Consider the following 24,142-nt stretch of genomic DNA (forward strand, 5'->3'; position numbering starts at 1 on the left):
AAGATGACTATAATAAGACTATGAAATAACCAAACAAAAGACCACAAATTAATATATACAGCTCTGGAAAAAAATAAGAAACCAGTTAAAAAGATAAGCCATCAAACCAAGCTGAACTGCTTAAATGTTTGTGGATGTCTGGTGTATAAGACTAGTGGAGGAGAACATGGCAAGAAAATGCATGAAAACCTTGTATAAAAACAGGGTTATTCCACCAAATATTATTTCTGAACTCTTAAAACTTTATGAAAATAAACTTCTTTGCATTTTTGAGGTCTAAAAGCTCTGCATCTTTTTTGCTATTTCAGCCATTTCTTATTTTCTGCAAATAAATGCTCTAAATTACAATATATATATATATATATATATATATATATATATATATATATATATATATATATATATGTATATATATATATATATATATATATATATGTATGTATATATATATATATACATACATATATATATATATGTATATATATATATATATATATACACATATATATGTATATGTATATATATATATATATATATATATATATATATATATATATATATATATATATTTTTTTTTTTTTTTTTTTTAATTTGGGAGAAATGTTGTGCGTAGTTTATAGAATAAAACAGCAATGTTCATTGTAACTGAAGTTGTCTCTTAATTATATCCAGTGCTGCATATATTTTTAAAAATGAAACTTAAAATGTAAACTCTTCAGTGTAGCCTTCACTTCTTATATGTATTATTGTCAAATTAATTCACTCAAGTGGATTTGGGGAATATGAATGTTAAAATAATAATATGCTCCATAAACACGGTGCAAACGTGATACAATCCAACTGTAAAGCATAATTTATTAAAATGCAGCAAATAACACTACAGGTGTGCATCACAAATTCCAAACTATACAACCACGCAGCATTCTCGTGACCTGACAGCAGGGGGCGCTGGAACGCCTGAGCAGAACTAACACTGCACCTTTACACTGAACAGCAGACAAACACACACACACACACAGGGAAAAGTTAAATCACACAGATTTATTACAATATATGGAAATAGAGAGAGTCACCAGGTCTGAGTTAGATTATTTTGTGATCTTGGAAAAGTCGCCAGGAAAGGGACAAATCTGGAAACTCTACTGAAGTTTATTAGAACCAGTGATGTTAATCATTTAAATTCAGACTCGTCACTGAGCTGTTTCAATTTAATATGGCCATGTATTTGTTTAGAGGGCCTGTAAGCAGTACTGTACATGTGCTATATACTGGGATGCACGCAAAGTCTGAATGGTGAAATCATACTTCAGACATCCTCATGGATCCACAAGTCAGTCAGCTTTCAGCGATTCCAACGGTTATAAATGTTATAATAAATTATAAATTCTGGAGCATTTCTATTGGTCCATTTAGAATGAGTTTGATACAGCTGTCAGCAAAAAGGGTGATCATGGCAGCAACAGTATGTTTGTGTTAACAAACTTCAAATATTCACGTTTATTTATGTAAAAAAAAATGCCTGATAGCTTTGTGCTAACACACCACTTTTAGGTTTATGGCCTGAACAAGGCCTAGCTCTAACAGTACAAGTCCACTTGCCATTTTCCACCACACATTTCACAGGATGTGTCTGTGAAGTTCATTAATGAAAACAAGCAAAATAACAATGGAAGAGGAAATATTCTACTTTTTAAGAAATTTTACATTTAATCAATTGTATTCTACTTTAAATCTGGTCATCAGGATACAGTCGTAATCAGATTTCCCTCCCTGTTTTGAAGAGGTCCATTCTGTGTATGAACCAAATGATTTACCAAAACACTTTTCCCTGATTGGCTGGATGCAGCCATACTTGTTTGGCCCCCTCCATTATACCCATAAACGACGCTAGAGGAAGCCCATGAGTGAACTCTTAATGAATGCTAAATGCTAAAGCTAAATGCTAAAGATAATAAGTCAAATTAAAAATAGTGTATAACTTCTTGCCAAGATATTATTTTAATTTTAGAAATTTAAAAGGCTTTAAAAGGCTTATACACGAAGTTTAAAAGCTTTAAATATATGCCTGCAGTGCTGAAACATTGGATATAGTTTTGTGTTAAAACATTTTGTATATTTTTCAGTATAGAAATGATCAACACATCATACACTGTGACATGTGGCAGCTCTCTCTATTAAAATGAATAGGATGCATCGAAATTAAATGGCAAGCAGGCGTTTACCGTAATAGTCACGGTTTAAACAATGACAAACACACATACGACAAACACACTCACACTACTACATGAAGACACATAAACATGATACCCATGTGCTTTCACTCTCTCTTTCTCTTACTGTAAACCCACACTCACTCACACACACAGACACACACACACATATACATATATAATAACATCTAAGCAGGTCCATAGTCATAACATGATAATAAATCAAGGATTAAGCGTATTCGATACAGTGCAAATTTGGCTTGGTTCCCCACCATACATAAAAAGCATATAAATATAGCCCACAGATAAATTCAGGGCTGAGAGAAGGAGAGGGCGTGGACTGTGTGTGTTGTGTTGTTCAGCACCTTAAACCCTGTTCACACCTGGCATTAGCATATTTCATGCGTGAACCAATCACAAATGATCACTAAAACTCACTAAAACTCATAGCCGTTACTGGAATTTTAAATGCAGCTCCTGTGAGAGCTTGTGATCAGATTTCTCCAGTCATTTCCACTAGAGGAGGGGCCAGTTACAGTCTTCCAGTTTTCTTTGGATGGAGTCTTCAGCCCAGATCTAGATGAGGCAGTTAGTTTCGCTTGTGCTCCTGCCATGAATATCACCTTAATCCATACAATAACTTGTTACTGTAGCGTGATGCGGTTACTGTGGGCAGTCACCCATGAACAGTGTCTTGTACTAATTAGTAGCTTGGTAGATACACTTTCAGCTTCACTGCAGCACCAGAGATCCTGTTCACACCTGGAATTACCATGTCCTTGGAGATCCGATCATAAGGTTCCTGCAGCCCAAGTATGTACAGGTGTACAGTATGCCTTAAGAACAACTTTCGCAGGTGATTAGAGACATACAGCTCTGGGAAAAAGAGACTACTTAAAAATGATGAGTTTACTTGATTTTACCAAATTGAAAACCTCTGGAATATAATCAAGAGGAAGATGGATGATCACAAGCCATCAAACCAAGCTGAACTGCTTGAATTTTTGCACCAGGAGCGGCATAAAGTTATCCAAAAGTAGTGCGTAAGATTAATGGAGGAGCACATGCCAAGATGCAGGAAAACTGTGATTAAAAACCAGGGTTATTCCACCAAATATTCATTTCTAAACTCTTACAACTTTATGAAGATTAACTTTTTTCTTTGCATTATTTGATTTCTGAAAGCTCTGCTTTTTTGTTATTTCTGCCATTTTTCATTTTCTGCAAAAAATGCTCTAAATTACAATATTTTTTATTTAGAATTTGGGATAAATGTTGTCTGTAGTTTATAGAATAAAACACTGATGTTCATTTTACTCAAACATATACCTATAAATACTAAAATCAGAAAAACTGATTCAGAAACTAAAGTGCTCTCTTAATTTTCTCCAGAGCTGTATGTGACCTTATTATTGTTGCAGTGTAAATGGCACAGCTCAAGGATGCCCCTGCTCGAGAATACACAATAAACACACTAGCCAAACTAGCTGCCTCACCTGGATTTGAACCAAGCACTCCGTCCAAAGAAAACTGGAAGACTGTTACTGCAGCTGGCCTCGCCTCCAGTGGAAATAATATGTGATAAAATCATATCTAAAATCAAATGCTCACAAGAGACACAGTTAAAATGCCGGGTATGAACGGCTATGACTTTTGACAATCATCTGTGATCATCAGATCACCCAGGATGCATGTTAATGCGCGACATGAACCAGGCCAGAATGTCTAATGTGCCTTCAACATCGTCCTCCTGGTTTTGGAGCTTGCTTGATTGACTGGTGGCTACGCCTCGGAAAGCAAAGGCAGCAGATTGTCTTTCATGATGTTTTCTATGCTCACAGGAATGAGGAGACCATTTGTGCAGTATTAACGTAGTAAAAAAGGTCCATAGCTCATTTTATATAATGTTCATTGTCATATTGTCATAGACTGTAGATGAAGTAGAAGAGTTGAGTGCAGGGTGCAGGAGTCTGCAGTGCTGTCGAGCTCAGAGGACAGACAGTACAATACAATATACAAGTGCTAGTTACTGGAATTAAACATGACATTACCCAGGCTTGCACTGCTTACTAATATAAAGCTTTGCCACCTTGTTGTATATGGTATATACAACTCCAATTCCAAGTGTGTAAAATGTACATAAATGTTAATAAAAACAGAATGCAATATCAGAAAGACAAAGCTAAACCAAATCCTGAATCCATAGAAAACAGCATTGATTTGCATGAGACAAAAGTATGATGGCTGGACTATAGCCTGTCTGCAGTCCAGACCTTTTACCAAAAGAAAAAATCTGGTGCATCATAAAAGAAATCAGACAAGAATGGGAGAACATTGCAAGAGTAATGCTAATTAAAGGACATTTCCTGCAAAATGTACAGAGACTTTAGGCTTGTCCATTCATTGAATCGGGCAGACTTTGTATTTGGTGTTCTACTGAACTGTTAGGACGATACTGTGCAGAAATTTACAAAAACTTTGTAAACTTTGTTTTACAAAGTATTTGGAGATCCTGAGCCCTACTAAACCACACAAGGAACATCTTTGTGCCTCCTAACCATCGCATTAAATTAATACACTTAATTATTATCCTCTAATTTATATTAAGCAGTACTGGCAATCATTTGTTTTGCAAAGGGTGGGGGTTAAAATATTTTTTTTTAATGTTAACAACCCCTGTTTTATTGTGCCTAAAATCCTGAAACCATTGCATTTTGTTTTATTTACATTTCTTTACAACTTTTGTGGAATTGGGGTTGTATTTCATACCATGATGTGCTCTGTTTTATACTTATTAAAACATTGATGATTGTTTTTCCTTAACATAAACGTGAAGAAGAAGATTTATGAAAAAAAAATTAAAAAGTGCAACATGAGAAGAAACAAAAATAAAACAAAATAAAAAAATAACACAACTACATGTGGAAAGATAGAGGTGCTGATATAAAGTACAGATTTACAGTCAGTGTGCTCGCTCTGAAATGATTTCTTGTATCAGATCAGTCGTGTCGTGGTGCGTGATGTGGGTTTTAGCAGGGTGGCGATTCAGAAGTTGCAGTCACTGGGATCAGAGGTGAAGCTGGAGGCCACGCCCCCCCGGCCGCACAGGTAGACGTTGGGGGCTGATTTGGGTCTGCTGGTGCCCGCCTGGCCCGGGTGCTGCCCTCCAGTGCAGCTGTTATTGTTCAGTTCAGCATCCGTGGTGATGACCCAGGTGGCAGGGCGCCACTTCTTCAAGGCGTAGGGTGTCTTCACACGCTTTTTGATCTTGTCTGCTGAACCCCCCGTCCCGTCACAGTGCGACTGGTCTCCTGAGGGGCAGAGCAAGCAGAACATGGAAGAATGCTAAACAACAGTATAATATTAACAATATAACAAACGAGAACAGATGAGCTAACTTAGCCTTTTTAGCCTCGCTCAAGTTTTGGAGGCATGCATCAAAACTGTTTCATGCGTTTTGGAATTGTCTGGTAATTTGGTTAAGCATCACATCATTTCCTACAGATACTGTGATGTTACAAAAACATCCAATCTTATTACTGCATGATTTACTGCCCGCTGGAAATCAAATGCATGCAGGCATTTCTGAGCCCTGGTTGTTGTGACAGAACCTTTCAGAGCAATATTGATGAAGGAGTGCAGATTTGTGGCACAACAATTTATCCAATCATTTCAATTGAAGCACTTAGTAGCTTTTAAGCTTTCCTCACCGGCTGCCCAACACTTGTTTCCTTCCTGCCCTTATGCAATACATCACACAAAACACTTGTGTGTGGATGACTTTTAAGTCTTTAAAACCGTGTTTTATTTCTGTTGCTTTGCAGAAGTATTTAATATCTACAGTACCAGTCAAAATTTTAGACACACCTCTTCTTATTCAATGCATTTTCTTCTTTGTATGCTTCTTTACATTGACAATTTTATATTGAAGACTTTAAAGCTATACAGGAACACATCTGTAATTATCTTCTAAACATAAAAGTGTTAACAAAACTAGAATATTTTTTATATGTTTTATATGCTTAGATTAGATTAGTAGCACTTTTACCTTTGAGGACAGATCTGCACACTCTTGGTATTTTAATCTCAGTGTCTTTATGAGGTAGAGTCACCTGGAATAGTTTTTTCAGCGTCTTGATGGGGTTCCTGGAGGTGCTGAACAATAGTTATTGCTTTTCCTTAATGCTGTAAAGCTCCAGCTCATCCCAAATCACCTCAAATCACGATCTCAGTTGAGTTTAGATCAGAGGATTGTGGAGGACAAACAGTTTTTTTTTGTTTGCTACATAATTTCATGTGTCATTTAATTAATCTCATATGTTTATTATTAATCTGCAATGTGGAAAATAAATTGAATAAAGAAATAAAAAAAACTGTGAATGAGAAGGTGTGTCTAAACTTTTGACCGATACTGTACATATAAAAGGGATTAAAGAGTCTTAACGAATTCTTAACAAATTTCCACTTCTTTTAATTCTACTTTAATCTTTTGGGCCCATAGTTTCAATTTTGATTTATTGTGAATAATTTCAGCTTTAACTTTGGCTTCCTAGGTTTAGCATTAACTTTATCTCTCAAAGTTTATCTTGAGGTCTCCAGATTTAGCTTTAGCATTAGCTATCCATGATTAGCATTAGCTTTGGCTCTCCTTATTTAAATTTAGCTTTTCATGTTTAGCTTTAAATTTATCTATAGATCTTTAAATTTAGCTTTAATTAAATAGTTTTAGCATTAGCATTAGAATGTTGCTTAAAGTCGGAGAGAGGCGTAGGCGTTTCTTGGCTATGTTCAGGTATCATAGTTTGTACTCACCCAGTAAGGGCAGTGTAGTGATAGACAGATCCAGAGAGTTGGGTCTCTCAGGTCTGCGTACTCGGTTCTGCCTTAGCAGAGCCGTCCCCTGAGGAACATCTACTGGCTGAGGTGGGGGTTCTTCCTGGGTCTGAGGCTCTACCTGAGGGTTCACCAGTTGAGGAGCCGGGCACGGCAGAGTTGCTCCCTGGGCCTCGGTTACGGATGATGACTGTAGCTCCCCGGCAGGTCCGGCAGGTCCGGCACTCTCGCTGCTCTCTCCTCCTCCTCCTGAGTCTCCTTTTCCGTCCCCATCCCCTTCTCCAGCATTGTTATTGCTGTTGTTGTTGTTGGCGTTGTCAGGCTGCCCCTCTCTCAGCAGAAGAGGCTCCTGCTCATCCGGACTGGTGGTCAGGAGGCCAAAGGTCATGTCGTCAGAGCTTGAGCCAACCTTGCCCTGAGATGCAGAACTGCTGCTGCTGGCACCAGCTGGTAGCACCTGCGTGGATGCTGTGGTTGTACTGTGCGTCGTTGCGGTATTGTAAATGCTTTTATTGTTCGTAGCAACTATGTGTGCTTCACCTGACGACCCAGCGGCTTTAGTTCTGGCCACGCCCCCCTCAGATTTCCGTAGATTGCTCTTGCCCAGCTTGCCAAACTTCAGTCTCAGGGATGACGAAGATAAAGATGATGATGAAGATGAAGAGGACTGCTTCCCTGCAGGTCTCATGTTCAGACTCAAGGTGCTGGGCCTCTTGGGGACGTTCTGCTGCTTTGGCATGACACCCATAGGTCCGTCTCCATGCCGAGCCTGCGACCCAGTGACCTCCGCCGCCATTTTAATGAGCGGATAGAAGGGGCTTTGTGGGTTCAGTGTTTCTGGCGAGCAGAACTGCTTTTGGGAGTGCTCCATCAGGCTCTCGTCAGAGCTCTCGCGCAGGTTTCGCTGCACCTCGTTCGGGTCCAGCTTGGGCGTCTCCAGGTCCTCCTGGGTGAGATGGGCGCAGGGTGCCCCACCACTGACCCCTGGTGGCTGCAGGCTGGGCGGATAGGACTCAGACAGAGGTGTAGGGGTGCTGCTGTCTGTGCCAGAGAGCCGTGACTGAGCCTGCTGCCGCTCATAGTTGATGCAGTTTCTGTTCTTCTCCACAGCCACGCCCACTGGACCGTTAACCCCGCCCACAGAGGCAGGATCTGTAGCGGCATTGCTCTGAGATACGGGTTTAGTTGCACGCTCTCTGTCTTCAGCAGTGGTCGAAGATGACAATTCTGGGTATGGTCCAGTCTTTGGTGTTTGGTGTGCATTTGACAAGTTTCTAACAGGTGCAGAATAAAAAGAAAAAAATTTTAATATTTATAAAAACTTTGCCCAGTAATTAATAGCTTTTTTAGACATTTATGAAAGAACAGAAATAACAAGTATAAAAAAAAAAATCACAACAATTTATCAAAACAGAATCCATTGATTGTTATTGTGCAGTGAGGTGTCTCGCTAAAATGACTACTGATAATTAAGGTTGCAGTGTCATATAGTTTTTAAAGTATGATTTTGCATAAAAATTGATGGATAGATCTGGTTAATACTGCAGGGTTTCCTGCAGTGCTTTATAGTAAGAACGGCCTGTTGCTAAGCCATGATAAGTTTTTATTGGGAAGACACTAATTAAAAGGCAACTGGATAGCATATGTTGACATGTGGAGGTAAGGTAATTATTCAACTAAACATATGAATAGAGTGACCGATAAATTAACATAAATTAAACATTACTAAAAAAATAACAAACAACAACGTGAGACTCCACCACCATTTTTTTATTATTCTTTTTAGTGTAAAAACTAAATCAATTAATTTAATTAGCATTAATCCATTAGAAAAAGAATAATTAACTGGAAATAATTTCAAATAAGAGACGTGACAAAAACTTTCCCTAATAAACTGTTTAAAGTTTTAACTACAGCAAAAGTTTAACCCAAGTGTGGATGATAGGGCATATAATCTTCCTAATTCTGTTTTATATAATATAATTTTGAAAATATAAAAGGCACAGATAAACTGCTATAGACACCCACAATGAATGTCCGCACCTACAAATGTTTCATAAATGTATTTAACAATTTATGAAATGTTCCCCTGTAATGAATATCAATCAGTAAAAGATGCTGGATTTAATTTATACTGAAGTATTGAAAATGTTTAAAAAATATTTTACTGTATTTTTCGCACTATAAGGCGCACTCAAAATCCTTTAATTTTCCTAAAAATCGCCAGTGCGCCTTTTAATGTAATGTATTTTATGTATGAATTCTACCAGTCAGGTTGCGAGGAGCAGTAAAGCCACTCCAGTAGTGCTAGCCAGGGGTTAGCAGCAGACTACAGCGTGATAATACTCACCTCTAAACGGCAAAAGAGCTAGTGCTATTGCTAAGCACTAGCTCTTTTGCCGTTTAGAGGTGAGTATTATCAGGCTGTAGCCTGCTGCTAACCCCAGCTAGTACTGTTGGAGCAGCATTAGCATTACTTGCTAACTATGCTAAGTGCTAGCACTTTTGCCTTTCAGAGGTTAGTATTATCTGCCTGTAGCCTACTGTTAACCCCCGTCTAAGTGGGACGAACCGCTGGCTAATATCGCACTGTCTTACTGGAAAACTCGCTAAACTAAACTTAACCCACTAGCCCTGCGGTCAGCAGCTAATGCCAATGCTGCTGCGCCCAGCCTTAGTGGAAATCTTGAGATCTGAGCTGACTACAAATAAACTAAAGCGCTTTACTCAACAAAATAAACAGTTTTCAGGAGAGAAGATTTACAGTTTGTTTACTGACACCTGCTAAATTAGAATGTAAAAATGGCAACACCCCTGTTTCTTACTAGTGTTACATAATGCTCATTATAATCCGCTGCGCCTTATGAATGAAAGTAGACCAGAAATAGACCACATTCATTGATAGTGCACCTTAGAATACGGTGCACCATATAGTGTGAAAAAAACACTATATGAAAAAACTATTGAATCATTTCCATTTGTGGAAACTTTGTAAAAACAGATATGATTTTTTTATTTTTCACATCGATATCAGAATTATACTGTCTGACCGAATTTAAGAAACATATTGTGATATACATTTTTACCATATCGTCCAGCTCTAACTGTGATGCTGTAGAACCTGAAACCGCTGCAGCCCCAGTGATGATGGTAATGTATTGGTGTTTATTGATTACCTGTGATTGTGCAGTGCAGTGCTGCGGTTCAGAGCAGGGCTCATGGATTTGTCGCGTTCCCACAGGAGAAGCAGCTCAGCCAGCCGTTCCTCCGCACACTGGGCTGTAAGCCGAGCCTCTGCATCCTGATCCCAGCAGTCCTCCATCGTCTCTTTTAGTGACCGCACCGCCTGAACGCACGAAGATATGTATTACTCTCAGGGCTGACATATATCAGCAGTATTAAAATACTAAAGCCTATTTCTGATGGGAAGAAAGGAATAAATATGATCCAATCCAGTACTGTGAATAGAATAACTTCTCATCTCATTTTCTTTTAAAACAAGCATAGTCTTTATAAGAAAAATGTTAGATCAGTTTCTGGATTTTGAGCAACACAGAACTGCAGGATTACACCATTCATGCTAGAGTTACCTGCAGCTTCACCAAAGTGCTATTAGCTACATGCAGAGCAGGATGGGCAACAATAGAGACAACATTATGTTTATCATTATCTTTAGCATTATCATTATCACTACACTACAACTTAGTGGACCATAAAGTTATTTTAATGTAGAAATGAGGCATAGTGTGTGTTTCTTTGTTATGATTGAAACGTAACACAAAATACTATATTTCTCATATATAATACAACCTTAGGTATGAATTCTATCAGTCAGGTTGTAAGGAGCAGTAAAGCCACTCTGCTGCAGTACAGTGTTATACAGGAGTTTCAGTTTAGTTATCCAGCAGTATTAGCATTAGCTGCTAAGCACTGGCCATTTAAAGGTGAGTATTATTGGTTTGTAGCCTGCTTCTAACCCCAGCTAGCACTGCTGGACCAGTATTAACATTAGCTTCATATTGCTAGCCATTTGGCCGTTCAGAGGTAAGTATGTCAGACTGTAGTCTGCACATTTACCATGTTAAAACAAGCTACGTAAGACGAACCACTAGCTAATATCATGCCGGTTTCCTCAGTATAATGCTACCGGGCGGCAGTTAGGCGGCTTTAGCGGTTAGTCGCTAATGCTACTGCACCCAGTCTAAGTAGAAATCTGGAAATCTAAGCTTACTGTAAAAAAACTTACCCAAATAAACAATTTTAAGGAGTGAAATCTGTGTAGATTAACATCAAGCACTCGTTTGACTCGTCTAAAAATGTTTTTGTTAAGAATTACAGTTTTGTTTACTTAGCTCAGCTCAGCTTTACAGTTCTCACCCCCCAGCAGTTAGACCTGCTGAATTACATGGTAAACATGGTGACACCCCTGTTCCTAACAAGTGCCGCTTAAAATGCACCTTATAATCCAGTGTGCCTTGTGTATGAAAATAGGCCAGAAAACAAATGTTTATTGACAGTGCGCCTTTAGTGTAAAAAAATACAGTAATATATATTTAAAAGGAATGAATTGGAAAACCACAACCAAACACAAAAATAAAAACAGACACAATATTCTATAAGAAATCTATTGTGTATGTTCATATAGTTTTTAGTGGTTCTATAGGTATATATTTCCTTTTTACCAGACTGTTCTCTTTCCACGCCTCTGGGAACTTTGGTCTCTGTTTGTGGCGGGACACCAGCGCCTGCATGTCCTCTATGGTCGGATGATTCCCCACCTCAGACTGAAAGGCCAGCTGAAACGCTGGCACTGATTCACCTGAAACAGAGAGCAATACAACAAAACGGATTAAATAGACAGGATATGCAACTCTAACAATCTAAGCAGGGTGTAAGTGAGTTAGCCATGATGCTAACTGGAGCTAACAGTGCTCTACGTATGAAGCTTGCTATAACCTAAATAGTTTCTTGCACAGTGGGGGGGCCCAAAGAGTTGAAATACATTATTCATTGTTGGGTATAAATTATTTGGTTATTTCACTCATTACTTACTGCAAGTTGAATTTGCCACAAATTTTGTTCTCCTAAAAAAAATTGGGGGCATCCCACTAAAGATATTTGTGCCAATGTGTGTGTGTGCGCATGTGTGTGTTTGCATGCATGTGTGTGTTTGTGTGTGTATGTGTAAAGAACCTGGAAAGAGGTCCAGGCAGCGCATGAAGCTCTCCCAGTGCAGCAGACCAAGAGCGTACACGTCCACCTGCTTCAGCGCTGCTTCACAATCCCGCAGATTCACTGCTCCCTCCAGAACCTCCGGTGCCATGTACCGCACTGTGCCCACCTACAACACACCCGTAAAAAATAGTCATACTGTTCATTTTATACACACTATGCTAATTATAAATTTTACATATTAGTTATATAAAGTATGCACCCAATTTTTGACAACCGAAATTATTCATCCGAAAATGTAACGTCAGCATAGTTCTGCCAGCAGACCCTAATGCTCTGTTACCTGCACGCTATATGTACAATATATAAACACAATAAAGCATCCTGTATCATATATCATGCTCGGCTAGGATAGTAATGTTAAGCTAAGCTAACTTGGACTTTGCATTTGTTTTTATCCCAAAAAACTGTCTGCCTTTCTCTGTGTAAAATTCACTCACATGTGACTTCAGTAGCACTGCTGAGACACTTGAATGAATAGAGTAGCAGTTCTGAAATAAATGTATTGTGCTTTGTTGTAAGTCTGTTGAGATCTGAGTGAAAACGTATTTTAATATAAAAATATAATATAAATTTAAAAAATATATTTAGGCTATTTATTTTATTCAGTGGTGAACAAAATATAATTTAGAATATAGATGAAAATAAAATACATTCATTTTTTTTAATGACTGAAAACCTGTGAAAACAGTGTTCAGTATTTAGCATTTACCAAGATGTTTCATTTTGTTAGATCATAAAATGATATTTAATTTTGGTGCATATTATTATATTGTGCATGTTGGCATAATATAATAATAACCAGACAGAATCAGATTATATAAAAAAACTGAAAAAAATTGGGGAAACAAAGTTTTTGCGTGACAGTGATGATATGTAAGGCAGATGTATGTATGTAAATTAACTAGTTTTTATGACACCACAGCAAATATAAAGGCAAAATAGGCTGTTTTGCAGCTGCAATGTCTGAGGTCTGTTTTGATTCTTGTTTACATATTATATTTAATAATTCTATCTAATAAAAAACGAAAATAGGAAAAAATGATTTTCCACTAAATAATTAAATTTGCTCTGATGCCATCTTCTGCTCAGCAGATAAAGTGAAGGGTCATGGACAGTGCAGCGGTCGGTGGTCAGTGCAGACCTCGCTGATGGCTGTGTTGTCTTCTTCTGCCTGGCCCGGCTGTTTCTTCCCCGTTAGAGTCATGGAGAGTCCAAAATCACTGATTACGCAGCAGCCATCTGCCTTCACCAGCACATTCCTACTGTTCAGATCCCGGTGGGAGACTGCAGGCTTATACACATCTGAGAGAGAGAGAGAGAGAGAGAGAGAGAGACAGAGAGAGAGAGATTTTAAAAAGGCAAATTCAAGCCTTTGTCTATTGTTTAATACAACACCAAAAAGAATAAGACAAATAACATAAAGTAACAAATTATATAATCAACATTTGCACAAAAATGCAATTTATAAAAAATAAAACAAACTGTAAGATAATTAACTAAAGGCTAATTATCCCTGGCTTTTCCTTTAGAATAAATTTACATTTTTGTTCATTACACTTTTCAAAATAAGTTCATAAAATGTAATGCATTACTTTTACAAGTACATATGTAGAATATAAACATACACTACCTGTCAGAAGTTTTATAAGACTGCCATTTTACCCTTTACATTTCATATTAACACTCATATTCACATTACAAACATTTGCAGTGAGCCTTAAGGGAGAAAAAAAACATAATTTTAGTTAAAAAATACTTTTTTAGCTTTTTAGCAAACAATTCATTGGTGACCACCTTATAGCTGAAAAGTGCCAGTGGAAAAAAGGATGGATGGATCTAAAATATTTCTATTTACAAAACCTTTATCTGTAGTAAAGCAGTGCTGGAACATGTTGTGTTACTGATCTCTCTACTGCAGCATTTACCCACTTACACACAGCATATTCACACTTTCATCATAATGAATAGAATAAGACACAGAAACACAGAAAACTCTGTCACTATTAAAAGTATAAGTCTTTATTTATTAAGAGAAATTACAGATGAAGCCAGAGAGCAGTGAGTACTATTTACTACACCATCAGAAAGAGGTCTGGCTGACCCACATGGCAACATGGCATCTTTAGCTGAGCTTAACAATAGACTAAGTCTCATTTTTAGCCGTGAAGAGAAGAATTAGAGGTGTGATAGGTAAAGAAGTGCAGTAATAAAGTCAATGCATAGATAAGAAAATAAAAAATCTGTTTGTCTGGGAAATACAGCACTGCTACTGGACAACTAAAAATTGTTTTTTTTCTAAAACTTTCAAAGATGGAGAAGCTGCTGGAGGAAATTTTGACTGCCAATCAACCGATGCCCGTACTTACTACCAGGGGGAGTGAGCCAGTTATGCTCTGCAGGACTTCCAAGATATGCTAGGAACACCCACTATCCAGGCCATTCATGAGACAGCTAGCTTCGCTTTGGTTTGTAGTGTTGCCGTGAACAACACACCTGGACTGCTAAAGACTGGAACCGTATTGTCTTTAGTGTCAAATCCTGGTTTTGTTTGGGATCTGGCAACAGTCAGGTTGGAGTTTGAGGGCCTTGTGCTTCAATCTTGCCCTTGCTGTGGTGTGACTCACTGACTTAATTTCTGATGTGATGATCTACAGAGCCATTAAATACAACACTCAGTCGCCCTGGTAATGATACAGGGGACAGAGATATGTGCAGAACATCCTGCATCCACATGTGTTGCCTCCCATCAAAATAATGGTCATCCACACACATCAAGGGTTTGTCTCATCTTGTGTCTCATCTTGTATCCCGACTAGAGAAGCTGCTTTTCCTTTGTACAGCTAAGCACTGCCACTATGATCAGGAGATCGCCGGTTTCAATCCTGTTCATGTAGCTTGTCATCGGCTGCCAGAGCCCTAAGAGAGCACAATTGGCTTTGCTCTATCTGGGTGGCTAGATGGTGCTCTTTCACCTCATGTTAGGAAATAGATGTTTAAAGAGATGTAGGTCACATGGTTAGGGACAGCCACTGATTTTCCAGGGGAGCTCAGATGTCGTCACTTACCTGTGACCAATAAAGTCGTTCCTGTGTATCATGGCGGGGGACTGGAGTTTGGTGGTGTGTTAGGAGGCACGCTGCGGCCCATGTCTCCCTGCCTGTGCCATACTTTGTAAATCCTCCTCCAGAGCATCGTGTATGGATTTTCTTTCTTTGTGATTTTCCACCACCAACCGTTACAACACAAAACTGAACTAAACCACAGGCGGACTGGCGTCGACGACTGTGCTGGCCCAACGTAGCGTCGCGTGGGAAAACCGCCGCCGGAGTAGGGCTGACCGGACCGGCCCCGGGTAAGCTGACCTCTCTCTGTGGCTCCAATAGATATTTGTACACGCAGTTACATTAATACTGACGTTCACGTTTTTTTTACATCACGTAGGGACAGCTTTAATGTTATGAACTCACCTTGGTTCCCTAGACACATAGCTATTTAATAGACGAGCTAATTAATTTAGGAGGACTAGTTAGCTTCCAGGTAGGTGGTTCGTAACAGTTGGGGGCTGCATCCGGGATTAGACTCGAATTTAGATGGTTTGGTTTGTGTGTAGATATAGTTAGTCGTGGTGTCGTGTTGGTTTCGGGGTATATTTTTGTGTAACAAGCCGCTGGGTAGTGCTATTTGGATTTAGCGGTCCATTTATGTAAATATCGCTGCTGGATTGATTTTTTGAGCGCTCGATGAGTGTGGTGAATAGTAACAGCCGGCCTGTGATTGCAGCCGTGCGAGTTAATATGTGTGAAGGCTGTTACACGTTTGTAGTTTGTTAGCTAAGCTAACTAGTTTGTAATGAATGGCATCGGCAGGGTATGTAATTACAGTGTTTTTCTCCTTCTGTTTAGAGTGAGCTGCTTACAGGCTGCTTGTTGAGTGGTATTTGCCGTATTGTTGGGTGATCCTGGCAACATTGTGTATGTTTGGGTCAGAATGGCAGACTTTGATGTGGAGAAGTTTTTTTCAGAGGCATTAAGCCGTGTTAGGTTCGCAAGGCTTACAAAACCTCAGCTTATTAAAATTGTAGAGCATTATGATGTTGATGAGGTTTCAGATGAGATGAAAAAGTCAGAAATTGTGAACTGTCTGCTTTTATATTTCGGCATATCTGATGTGACGGCTGAATTGGCTAGGTCAGAAGCTATGAAAGAGCGAGAGTTTTCTAGAACGAGTAGAGAGAAGGAGTTGGAGTTAGAGAGGGCTCGAGTAGAATTGGAGCGTTCAAAGTTGAGTCAGCTCAATGGCCAACGCCAGCGTGAACATGAAAGTAAATTTGATATAACCAAGTGCTTCGCGCTAATGCCTCGGTTCAGTGCCGACTCGGTTGACACTTTCTTCGAAGCTTTTGAGCGTACGGCGAGAGAGAGAGACTGGCCTCAGTCTGAATGGGTTACTCTGGTGCGTAAAGAGTTTATTGGAAAAGCCCAGGAAGCCTATGTAGCGCTCGATGCTGTAGATTGTACTGAATATGATGCAGTAAAACAAGCGGTACTGCGGGCGTACGAACTGGTACCGGAAGCTTATCGTCAGCAGTTTAGAGCAGGTAGGTTGAAACCAGGTCACACGTACGTTGATTTAGCTAGACAGCAGGAGTTGGTGTTTGATAAGTGGCTACGCGCTAGTGAGACTCATACTTTTCAGGATATTCGGCAGCTAATGTTGATTGAACAGTTTAAAGAAAGTGTCCCTAAGCATGTTGCTGTGCACTTAAATGAACAGGTTATAGAGACCGCTAGAATGGCAGCCGAAATAGCAGATAATTATGTCTTAATACATCAGGAGCCTTGGGCTGAAGCAAGGAAGGTAAGTCTCCAGAAGCAGGATAAGGAAGAGAGAGCAGGCAGAGAGAGCAGAAGTCCAGGTACAAGGTATTTCCCCGGTAAGCCTCAGTTTAATAGTCGTCCTTTAAAGGACATTGTTTGTCATTTTTGCAAGAAGACTGGGCACATAAAGCCTAGATGCCCCATGTTAAAAAGGGAGTATTCCAGAAAGGAGAATCGTCCAGTAGCTCTAGTGTCTGATGCTGTATTTTACCCTATGAAAGGTGAGTTAGAGACAGTGGTAGGAGCTAAGTCCCCTATTTACCGGAGTTTTGTTTCAGAAGGTTTCATATCTGTTGCTGAGGGAGAACCGGAGGTCCCTGTTACCATTCTGAGGGACACTGGTGCTGCCCAATCTTTGTTGCTAGGTAGTGCCCTTGATTTGCCCAGTTGTACTTCTGTAAAAACCTCTGTCTTAATCGAAGGTGTAGCAAGAGAGTATCTTTCTGTGCCATTGCACAGGGTATTCTTAAAGTCAAACGCAGTGACTGGTGAGGTTATTTTGGGGGTGGTGCCCTCCCTGCCAGTTAAGGGCATTAGCCTATTATTGGGTAATGATCTCGCTGGTGATCATGTTTGTATAACCCCAATGGTGAGTGAAACTCCCTGTATTAATGAGACAGAAGCTCTTGAGAAAGAATTCCCTGAAGTTTTTTCTGCCTGTGTGGTTACTCGTGGACAGTCTCGTCGGGCAGAGGCCAGAGCTGAGCCAGCTGTAGCTAAAGGGTTTGATCATTCAGATGGACCTTTTTTGGCACTAGCTGATACTCTGTTTGCTAGTTTACTTGGGGGAGGTAATGATAAGCAGTTTAATAAGGAGAAATTGATCCAGGAGCAAAATAGAGATCCCAGTTTGGCTACTCTTAGGGAAGCTGCTGTGTCCTTCGCAGAGATGCAGATAGTAGCTGAGGGTGTGTACTTGCGTGATAGTGTTTTGATGCGCAAGTGGCGCCCACCAAATCGTCCAGCCCTTGAGGATTGGAGTGTGAGAGAGCAAATTGTGCTTCCGCAGTGTTTTAGAGAGGATATTCTGCGTTTGGCACACGAATCACCAATGTCAGGTCACTTAGGCATTCGAAAAACGCAGCAAAAACTAATGCAGCATTTCTATTGGCCTAAGTTACACCGGGACGTTGTAGATTTTTGTCGTTCATGTCATGCATGTCAGATAGTGGGCAAGCCCAACCAGAAAGTTCCACCAGCCCCATTGTATCCACTGCCTGTAGGTGAGGAACCATTTACTCGGGTCCTAATTGACTGTGTAGGGCCTTTGCCCAAAACAAAAAAAGGCAATGAATACTTGTTGACCATCATGGATTTGACAACACGTTTTCCAGAGGCCATACCTTTAAGGAACATAAAGGCTCGTACCATTTTAGAAGCTTTACTGACCTTTTTCTCTCGTTTTGGCCTGCCAAGAGAAGTACAGTCGGACCGTGGGTCTAACTTTGTGTCTGGTGTCTTTCAAGAGTTAATGCATGAGCTTGGCATTGATCAGATAGTTTCTTCATCGTGGCATCCTCAGTCTCAAGGGACGATCGAAAGATGTCATCAGACATTAAAAACTATGATAAAAACCTACTGTGTACAGTTCCCTGGGGATTGGGATTCTGCAGTGCCGTTTTTGTTGTTTGCCATCAGAGATACTGTTAATGAGTCCACTGGATTTACCCCTTTTGAGTTAGTCTTTGGCTATGAGGTGTGGGGCCCCCTAAAGGTGGCCAAAGAAATGTTCCTGAAGCCTGAAAATGATGGCAGTTTGTTGCAGTATGTATCCATTTTTCAGGATCGTTTGTGGTCGGCATGTGAGGTTGCTAGACAAAACCTGGAAAAAGCACAAGGACGGATGAAATGTCAGTATGACAGGAAAGCAGTGCAGCGGTCATTTGCAGTTGGGGATAAAGTTCTGGCATTTATACCAATACGAGGCGGTAATTTAAGTTGTAGGTTTTCAGGGCCTTATTCTTTGATCAAGAAGGTCAGTGATCGCAATTACGTGATAAGCACTCCTGAACGGAGATTAAAAACTAGACTGTGCCACATTAATTTATTAAAGCCGTATTATTGCCGCTCTAAAGTGCTTAACGCTACTGAGTCTGCAGAGGGCTCGAAATTGCCTGTTGCTACAGTGTCTGTGGGTGTCATTGATGGGTTTTGGACTCCTCAGTCTGAGAGACAGTTGGAGGAATCGGTTGCTGTCACTGATTCCGTATGTAGAGTAGTGGAGCAGGATGACGGTGGACAGGTAGAATTGGTAAGCGTCCGCTTAAAGAATTCTGAATATTTGCTAGAGTTGTCCAAACATCTTTCTCATCTTTTGTTAGAGCAACGGAGAGATATTGAGAATTTGATTCAAGAGTTCCCGACTCTGTTTAAGGATTCTCCTGGTTTAACCCCACTTGCTGTGCATGATGTAGATACAGGGGACGCGACACCCATTAAACAACATCCTTATAGGCTACCTCCTTGTAAGCTGAAGATTGTAAGAGAGGAATTGGCTTATATGCAGGAGATAGGAGTCATAGAACCAGGTCAGAGTGATTGGAGCTCTCCAGTGGTGCTAGTACCGAAGCCGGATGGTACAGTTAGATTTTGTGTGGACTACCGGAAAGTTAATCTGGTCACAAAGTCTGATACCTTTCCTATACCAAGACTGGATGATTGTATTGATCGCATTGGAAAAGCCAAATGTGTTTCAAAACTTGACCTTTTAAAAGGCTATTGGCAGGTGCCGCTGTCAGATCGTGCTCAGAAGGTCTCTGCATTTGTGACTCCCGAAGGTCTATATTGTTGCAAAGTTCTGCCTTTTGGAATGAAAAATGCCCCAGCGACCTTTCAGAGGTTAATGAATCAAATCACAGCAGGTTTAGCTAATGTGGTTATTTATTTGGATGATGCCGTGGTCCATAGTGAGTCGTGGCAGGATCATGTAAAGCACCTGAGAGAACTGTTTCAACGTCTGCATGAGGCTCAGCTGGTTGTAAACTTACCAAAATGTGAGCTCGGAAAAGGGCAGGTGACCTACCTAGGCCATCAGGTAGGCCAGGGTAAAGTAATACCTAGGCAAGCTAAAGTTCAGGCCATTTTAGATCTCCCAAGTCCACGTACTCGTAGAGAGCTGATGAGGGTTTTAGGCATGTGTGGGTTTTACCGGAGATTCGTTCCAAATTTCTCAGCTGTAACAGAACCTTTGACACATCTACTGAGGAAAGATGTGAAGTTTTACTGGACAGAAGAATGTGCTAAGGCTTTTGATCAGATCAAGGCAGTGTTGGCATGTCGCCCCGTGTTGGTGGCTCCTGATTTTAATGTTCCATTTAAGCTGGCTGTGAATGCATGTGATGTGGGAGTCGGTGCAGTATTACTCCAGTCAGATGAGTCAGGAGTAGACAGGCCAGTTGCTTATTTCTCAAAAAAGCTTAACAAACATCAGAGAGCTTATTCTACCATAGAGAAGGAGGCGTTGGCTTTGGTTTTAGCCATTCGCCATTTTGAAGTGTATGTGTCCAGTGTCGTAGGTGATTTGGTCGTATATACTGACCACAACCCTCTTACTTTTCTAGCGAAGTTTCAGACTTCTAACCAGAGAGTGTTCAGGTGGAGTCTGGTTTTACAACCGTACAGCCTGGTAATACAGCATGTGGCTGGGAAAGACAATGTAATTGCAGACACGCTGTCTAGGATGCCTGCAGTAGCTTGAGGAGAAAATGACGGTTGAGGACAAAAGAGTACCATAGTAGCAGATGTGATTGTAGTTTTCTTGTCAGAAGGAGTTCTGTAAAATTTGGATGTATATTGTGTGCAAGTCGATTGAGATGACTAGGGTATCTGTATAATATTAGTATTGTGTTTTATCCTTTAAAAAAAAAAAAAAAAAAAAAAAAAGAAAAAAAGTATAAATGAAAGATTTGTATATATCTATAAAAATGGTGGGAGAATTTGTCACATTAGTTTTTTTTTTTTTTTCCCTTTAGGGCGGGAAGGATGTTAGGAAATAGATGTTTAAAGAGATGTAGGTCACATGGTTAGGGACAGCCACTGATTTTCCAGGGGAGCTCAGATGACGTCACTTACCTGTGACCAATAAAGTCGTTCCTGTGTATCATGGCGGGGGACTGGAGTTTGGTGGTGTGTTAGGAGGCACGCTGCGGCCCATGTCTCCCTGCCTGTGCCATACTTTGTAAATCCTCCTCCAGAGCATCGTGTATGGATTTTCTTTCTTTGTGATTTTCCACCACCAACCGTTACAACACAAAACTGAACTAAACCACAGGCGGACTGGCGTCAACGACTGTGCTGGCCCAACGTAGCGTCGCGTGGGAAAACCGCCGCCGGAGTAGGGCTGACCGGACCGGCCCCGGGTAAGCTGACCTCTCTCTGTGGCTCCAATAGATATTTGTACACGCAGTTACATTAATACTGACGTTCACGTTTTTTTACATCACGTAGGGACAGCTTTAATGTTATGAACTCACCTTGGTTCCCTAGACACATAGCTATTTAATAGACGAGCTAATTAATTTAGGAGGACTAGTTAGCTTCCAGGTAGGTGGTTCGTAACACCTCATCACTCCAAAGGGTGATGTCGATCAGCACAAGGCATCTGTGAGCTGATGTATCAGAACCGAGTCACTGCACTATCCTCTGAGTGCGCTGTGATGCTACACAGCAATGCTACATCAGCAGAAGTTTGAAAAGAGGGAGTGGCTGACTTCACATGTGTCGGGGAAGGCATGTGCTTTTCTTCACCCTCCTGGTGTGTTGGGGCATCACTAGTGATAGGAGGAGTCCTAATGAGTGGGTTGGGTAATTGGCCATGTACATTGGGGTAAAAATGGGAAAAAAATGAAATAAACATTAAAATCTCACCATGCTACACCAATAATAATAAGAGTCTTTAAACAAAGAGTCTCTACATTCACCTGCCTGTGTTACATAATTCAAATAAGAGCATCAGCCAAATGCCATAAATGTAAATGTAAATGTAAAGCAATACATCATGTTCTAACCGCGTGAAGGCATTCAAATATAGTATCTGTGAATGTTCCACTGCAGATGTAGTTTAATCATGGTTTGTTAAAAGGTGCAAAAATCCAATCCCTGGTGATTTTATAGTCATTCATGACCGTATGCAATGGCTCCCCAAATCACCACAGATCATAGCAGTTTGGGCAGTGTGTCGCTCTAAAGCAAAAGCAGGATTACAGCACTCACCATGAGTTCTTCACACTCAAACCCGACTGTTGCCAGATCTTAAACAGAACCAGGATTCTTCAGGGAAGACAATATGTTCCTGTCTGTAACAGTTTAGGTTTCTCATTTACAACAGCACTGCTAATAAAGCCAACAACAGTGGCTGATAGACAGCTGACAGACAGCCTACGTAAATTGTGGGCAATTTTGTTGTAATAACCACACTGCTTCTCTCAGTTCAATGATGCACCACAGGACTCCAGACTAACACAGTCCCACCGTCCTGGGGACGGTAACAATAGCACATGGATAGACAGGATTAAAGCTCTTTCTGGTAGCTTTTGACATGGTGAATCTGTCTGGGGTGAAGTTGGTGAAGAATTGTTTATGAAGAGACTGCTTGCTGATTGAAATATAACTGGGAGCTTTCCTAATAATTAGTGCAGGGTCTGTTTACAGATAAAGTCACGCCTTTTATCAAAGAGCCAATCAGCTTGCTGGTAATGCTGCAAGAGGAGGAAGAAGGCCTGTCACGATCATTTTTTCCGTAAGATATTACAGCAGGGGGGGTCTGCCCCACACCAGGACGTGCAGCCCCGCTCTGTTCCAGCTGGCCCGCGTTGAACCAAAATAAAAACCCTGCCTCAGCCTTCACTTCAAATATGCTGATGGTGAATGGAAGGCAGAGGTAACATGAACCTAAGACACTAAAGTTAAGCAGCTAGAGCCCTGCCCACAGTCAAAAAATATGTAAGAGCATTTTGTAAGTGCAAACACAATGGATGATATCACGATTATTAAAATGATTGAAGTCATGTCAATTTATTAAACGATAAGTTGATAATGTAGTTATTGTGATAGGCCTAGGAGGAAGGGTACATACAGCTCTGGAAAACAATCAAGAGGAAGCTGGATGATCACAAGCCATCAAACCAGACTGAACTGCTTGAAGTTTTTGCTCCAGTAGTGACATAAAGTTATCCAAAAGCAGTGGAGGAGAACATGAAAAGATGCATTAAAACTGTGATTAAAACCAGGGTTATTCCACCAAACACTTCAAACTAAAATCTTTTTCTGTTATTTCAGCCATTTCTCATTTTCTACAAATAAATGCTCTAAATGCTCCAAATTTTTATTTGGAAATTTGGGAGAAATGTTGTCCGCAGTTTATAGAATAAAACAACAATGTTCATTTTACTCAAATAAATACCTATAAATAGCAAAATCTGAAAAAAACTGATTCAAAAACTGAAGTGGTCTCTTAATTTTTTCCAGAGCTGTAGTCAAGAAGGTCCAAACACTGATGACATTATAGCTGCAAAAAAAATGTGTCTAATGTCTGAAATAGAACTGCATGTCAAGTTTGCAGCAATCTGGGTACTATTTTCTTTGTTGCTAATTGTATATCAGAACTGTACTGCTATCACATGTTGGTAGGTACTCTGCTGATAATGTCACCAGTAAAAAAAAGCTGCTTCAAATCTTGAATCTCATTATCAACATTTCCATTTAAGAACACTAGAGTCCACTGCAGCAGCATCATTATCATCACCAGGGATGCTGAGTATGTACCCAAGAGACACTGCTGCAAGAAGACTGCACTAAGGAAGCGGAAAAATCAACAAACTCTCTCTCCCTCTCTCGCTTTCTCTCTCTCTCTCTCTCTCTCTCTCTCTCTCTCTTATTCTCTCTCTCTCTCTCTCTCTCTTCTGCTTGAGAACTCTGTAAACCTGGAGGCTAATCTGGCCACATTTATATTAGCAATCTTTGCTGCATCTTCTTCCTTTGGCCTCAGAT

General features: G+C 40.2%; 1 protein-coding gene across 1 annotated transcript in view; it reads right to left on the reverse strand.

Annotated features, from left to right (window-relative positions):
- Window positions 1–830: 830 nt before the first annotated feature.
- bmpr2a (bone morphogenetic protein receptor, type II a (serine/threonine kinase)) overlaps window positions 831–24,142 on the reverse strand; it is a 59,258-nt gene continuing 35,946 nt past the window's right edge. The window contains exons 8-13 of the mRNA XM_049479061.1: window positions 13,420–13,580; window positions 12,237–12,384; window positions 11,726–11,862; window positions 10,220–10,389; window positions 7,023–8,317; window positions 831–5,521 (exon numbers count right to left, since the gene is read on the reverse strand). Coding sequence (XP_049335018.1) covers window positions 5,256–5,521; window positions 7,023–8,317; window positions 10,220–10,389; window positions 11,726–11,862; window positions 12,237–12,384; window positions 13,420–13,580 — 2,177 coding nt within the window. The 3' untranslated portion in view covers window positions 831–5,255. The remainder of the gene's footprint in view (window positions 5,522–7,022; window positions 8,318–10,219; window positions 10,390–11,725; window positions 11,863–12,236; window positions 12,385–13,419; window positions 13,581–24,142) is intronic.

The sequence above is a fragment of the Astyanax mexicanus genome, chromosome 5 (assembly GCF_023375975.1).
Source record: "Astyanax mexicanus isolate ESR-SI-001 chromosome 5, AstMex3_surface, whole genome shotgun sequence".
Lineage (NCBI taxonomy): Eukaryota > Metazoa > Chordata > Actinopteri > Characiformes > Acestrorhamphidae > Astyanax > Astyanax mexicanus.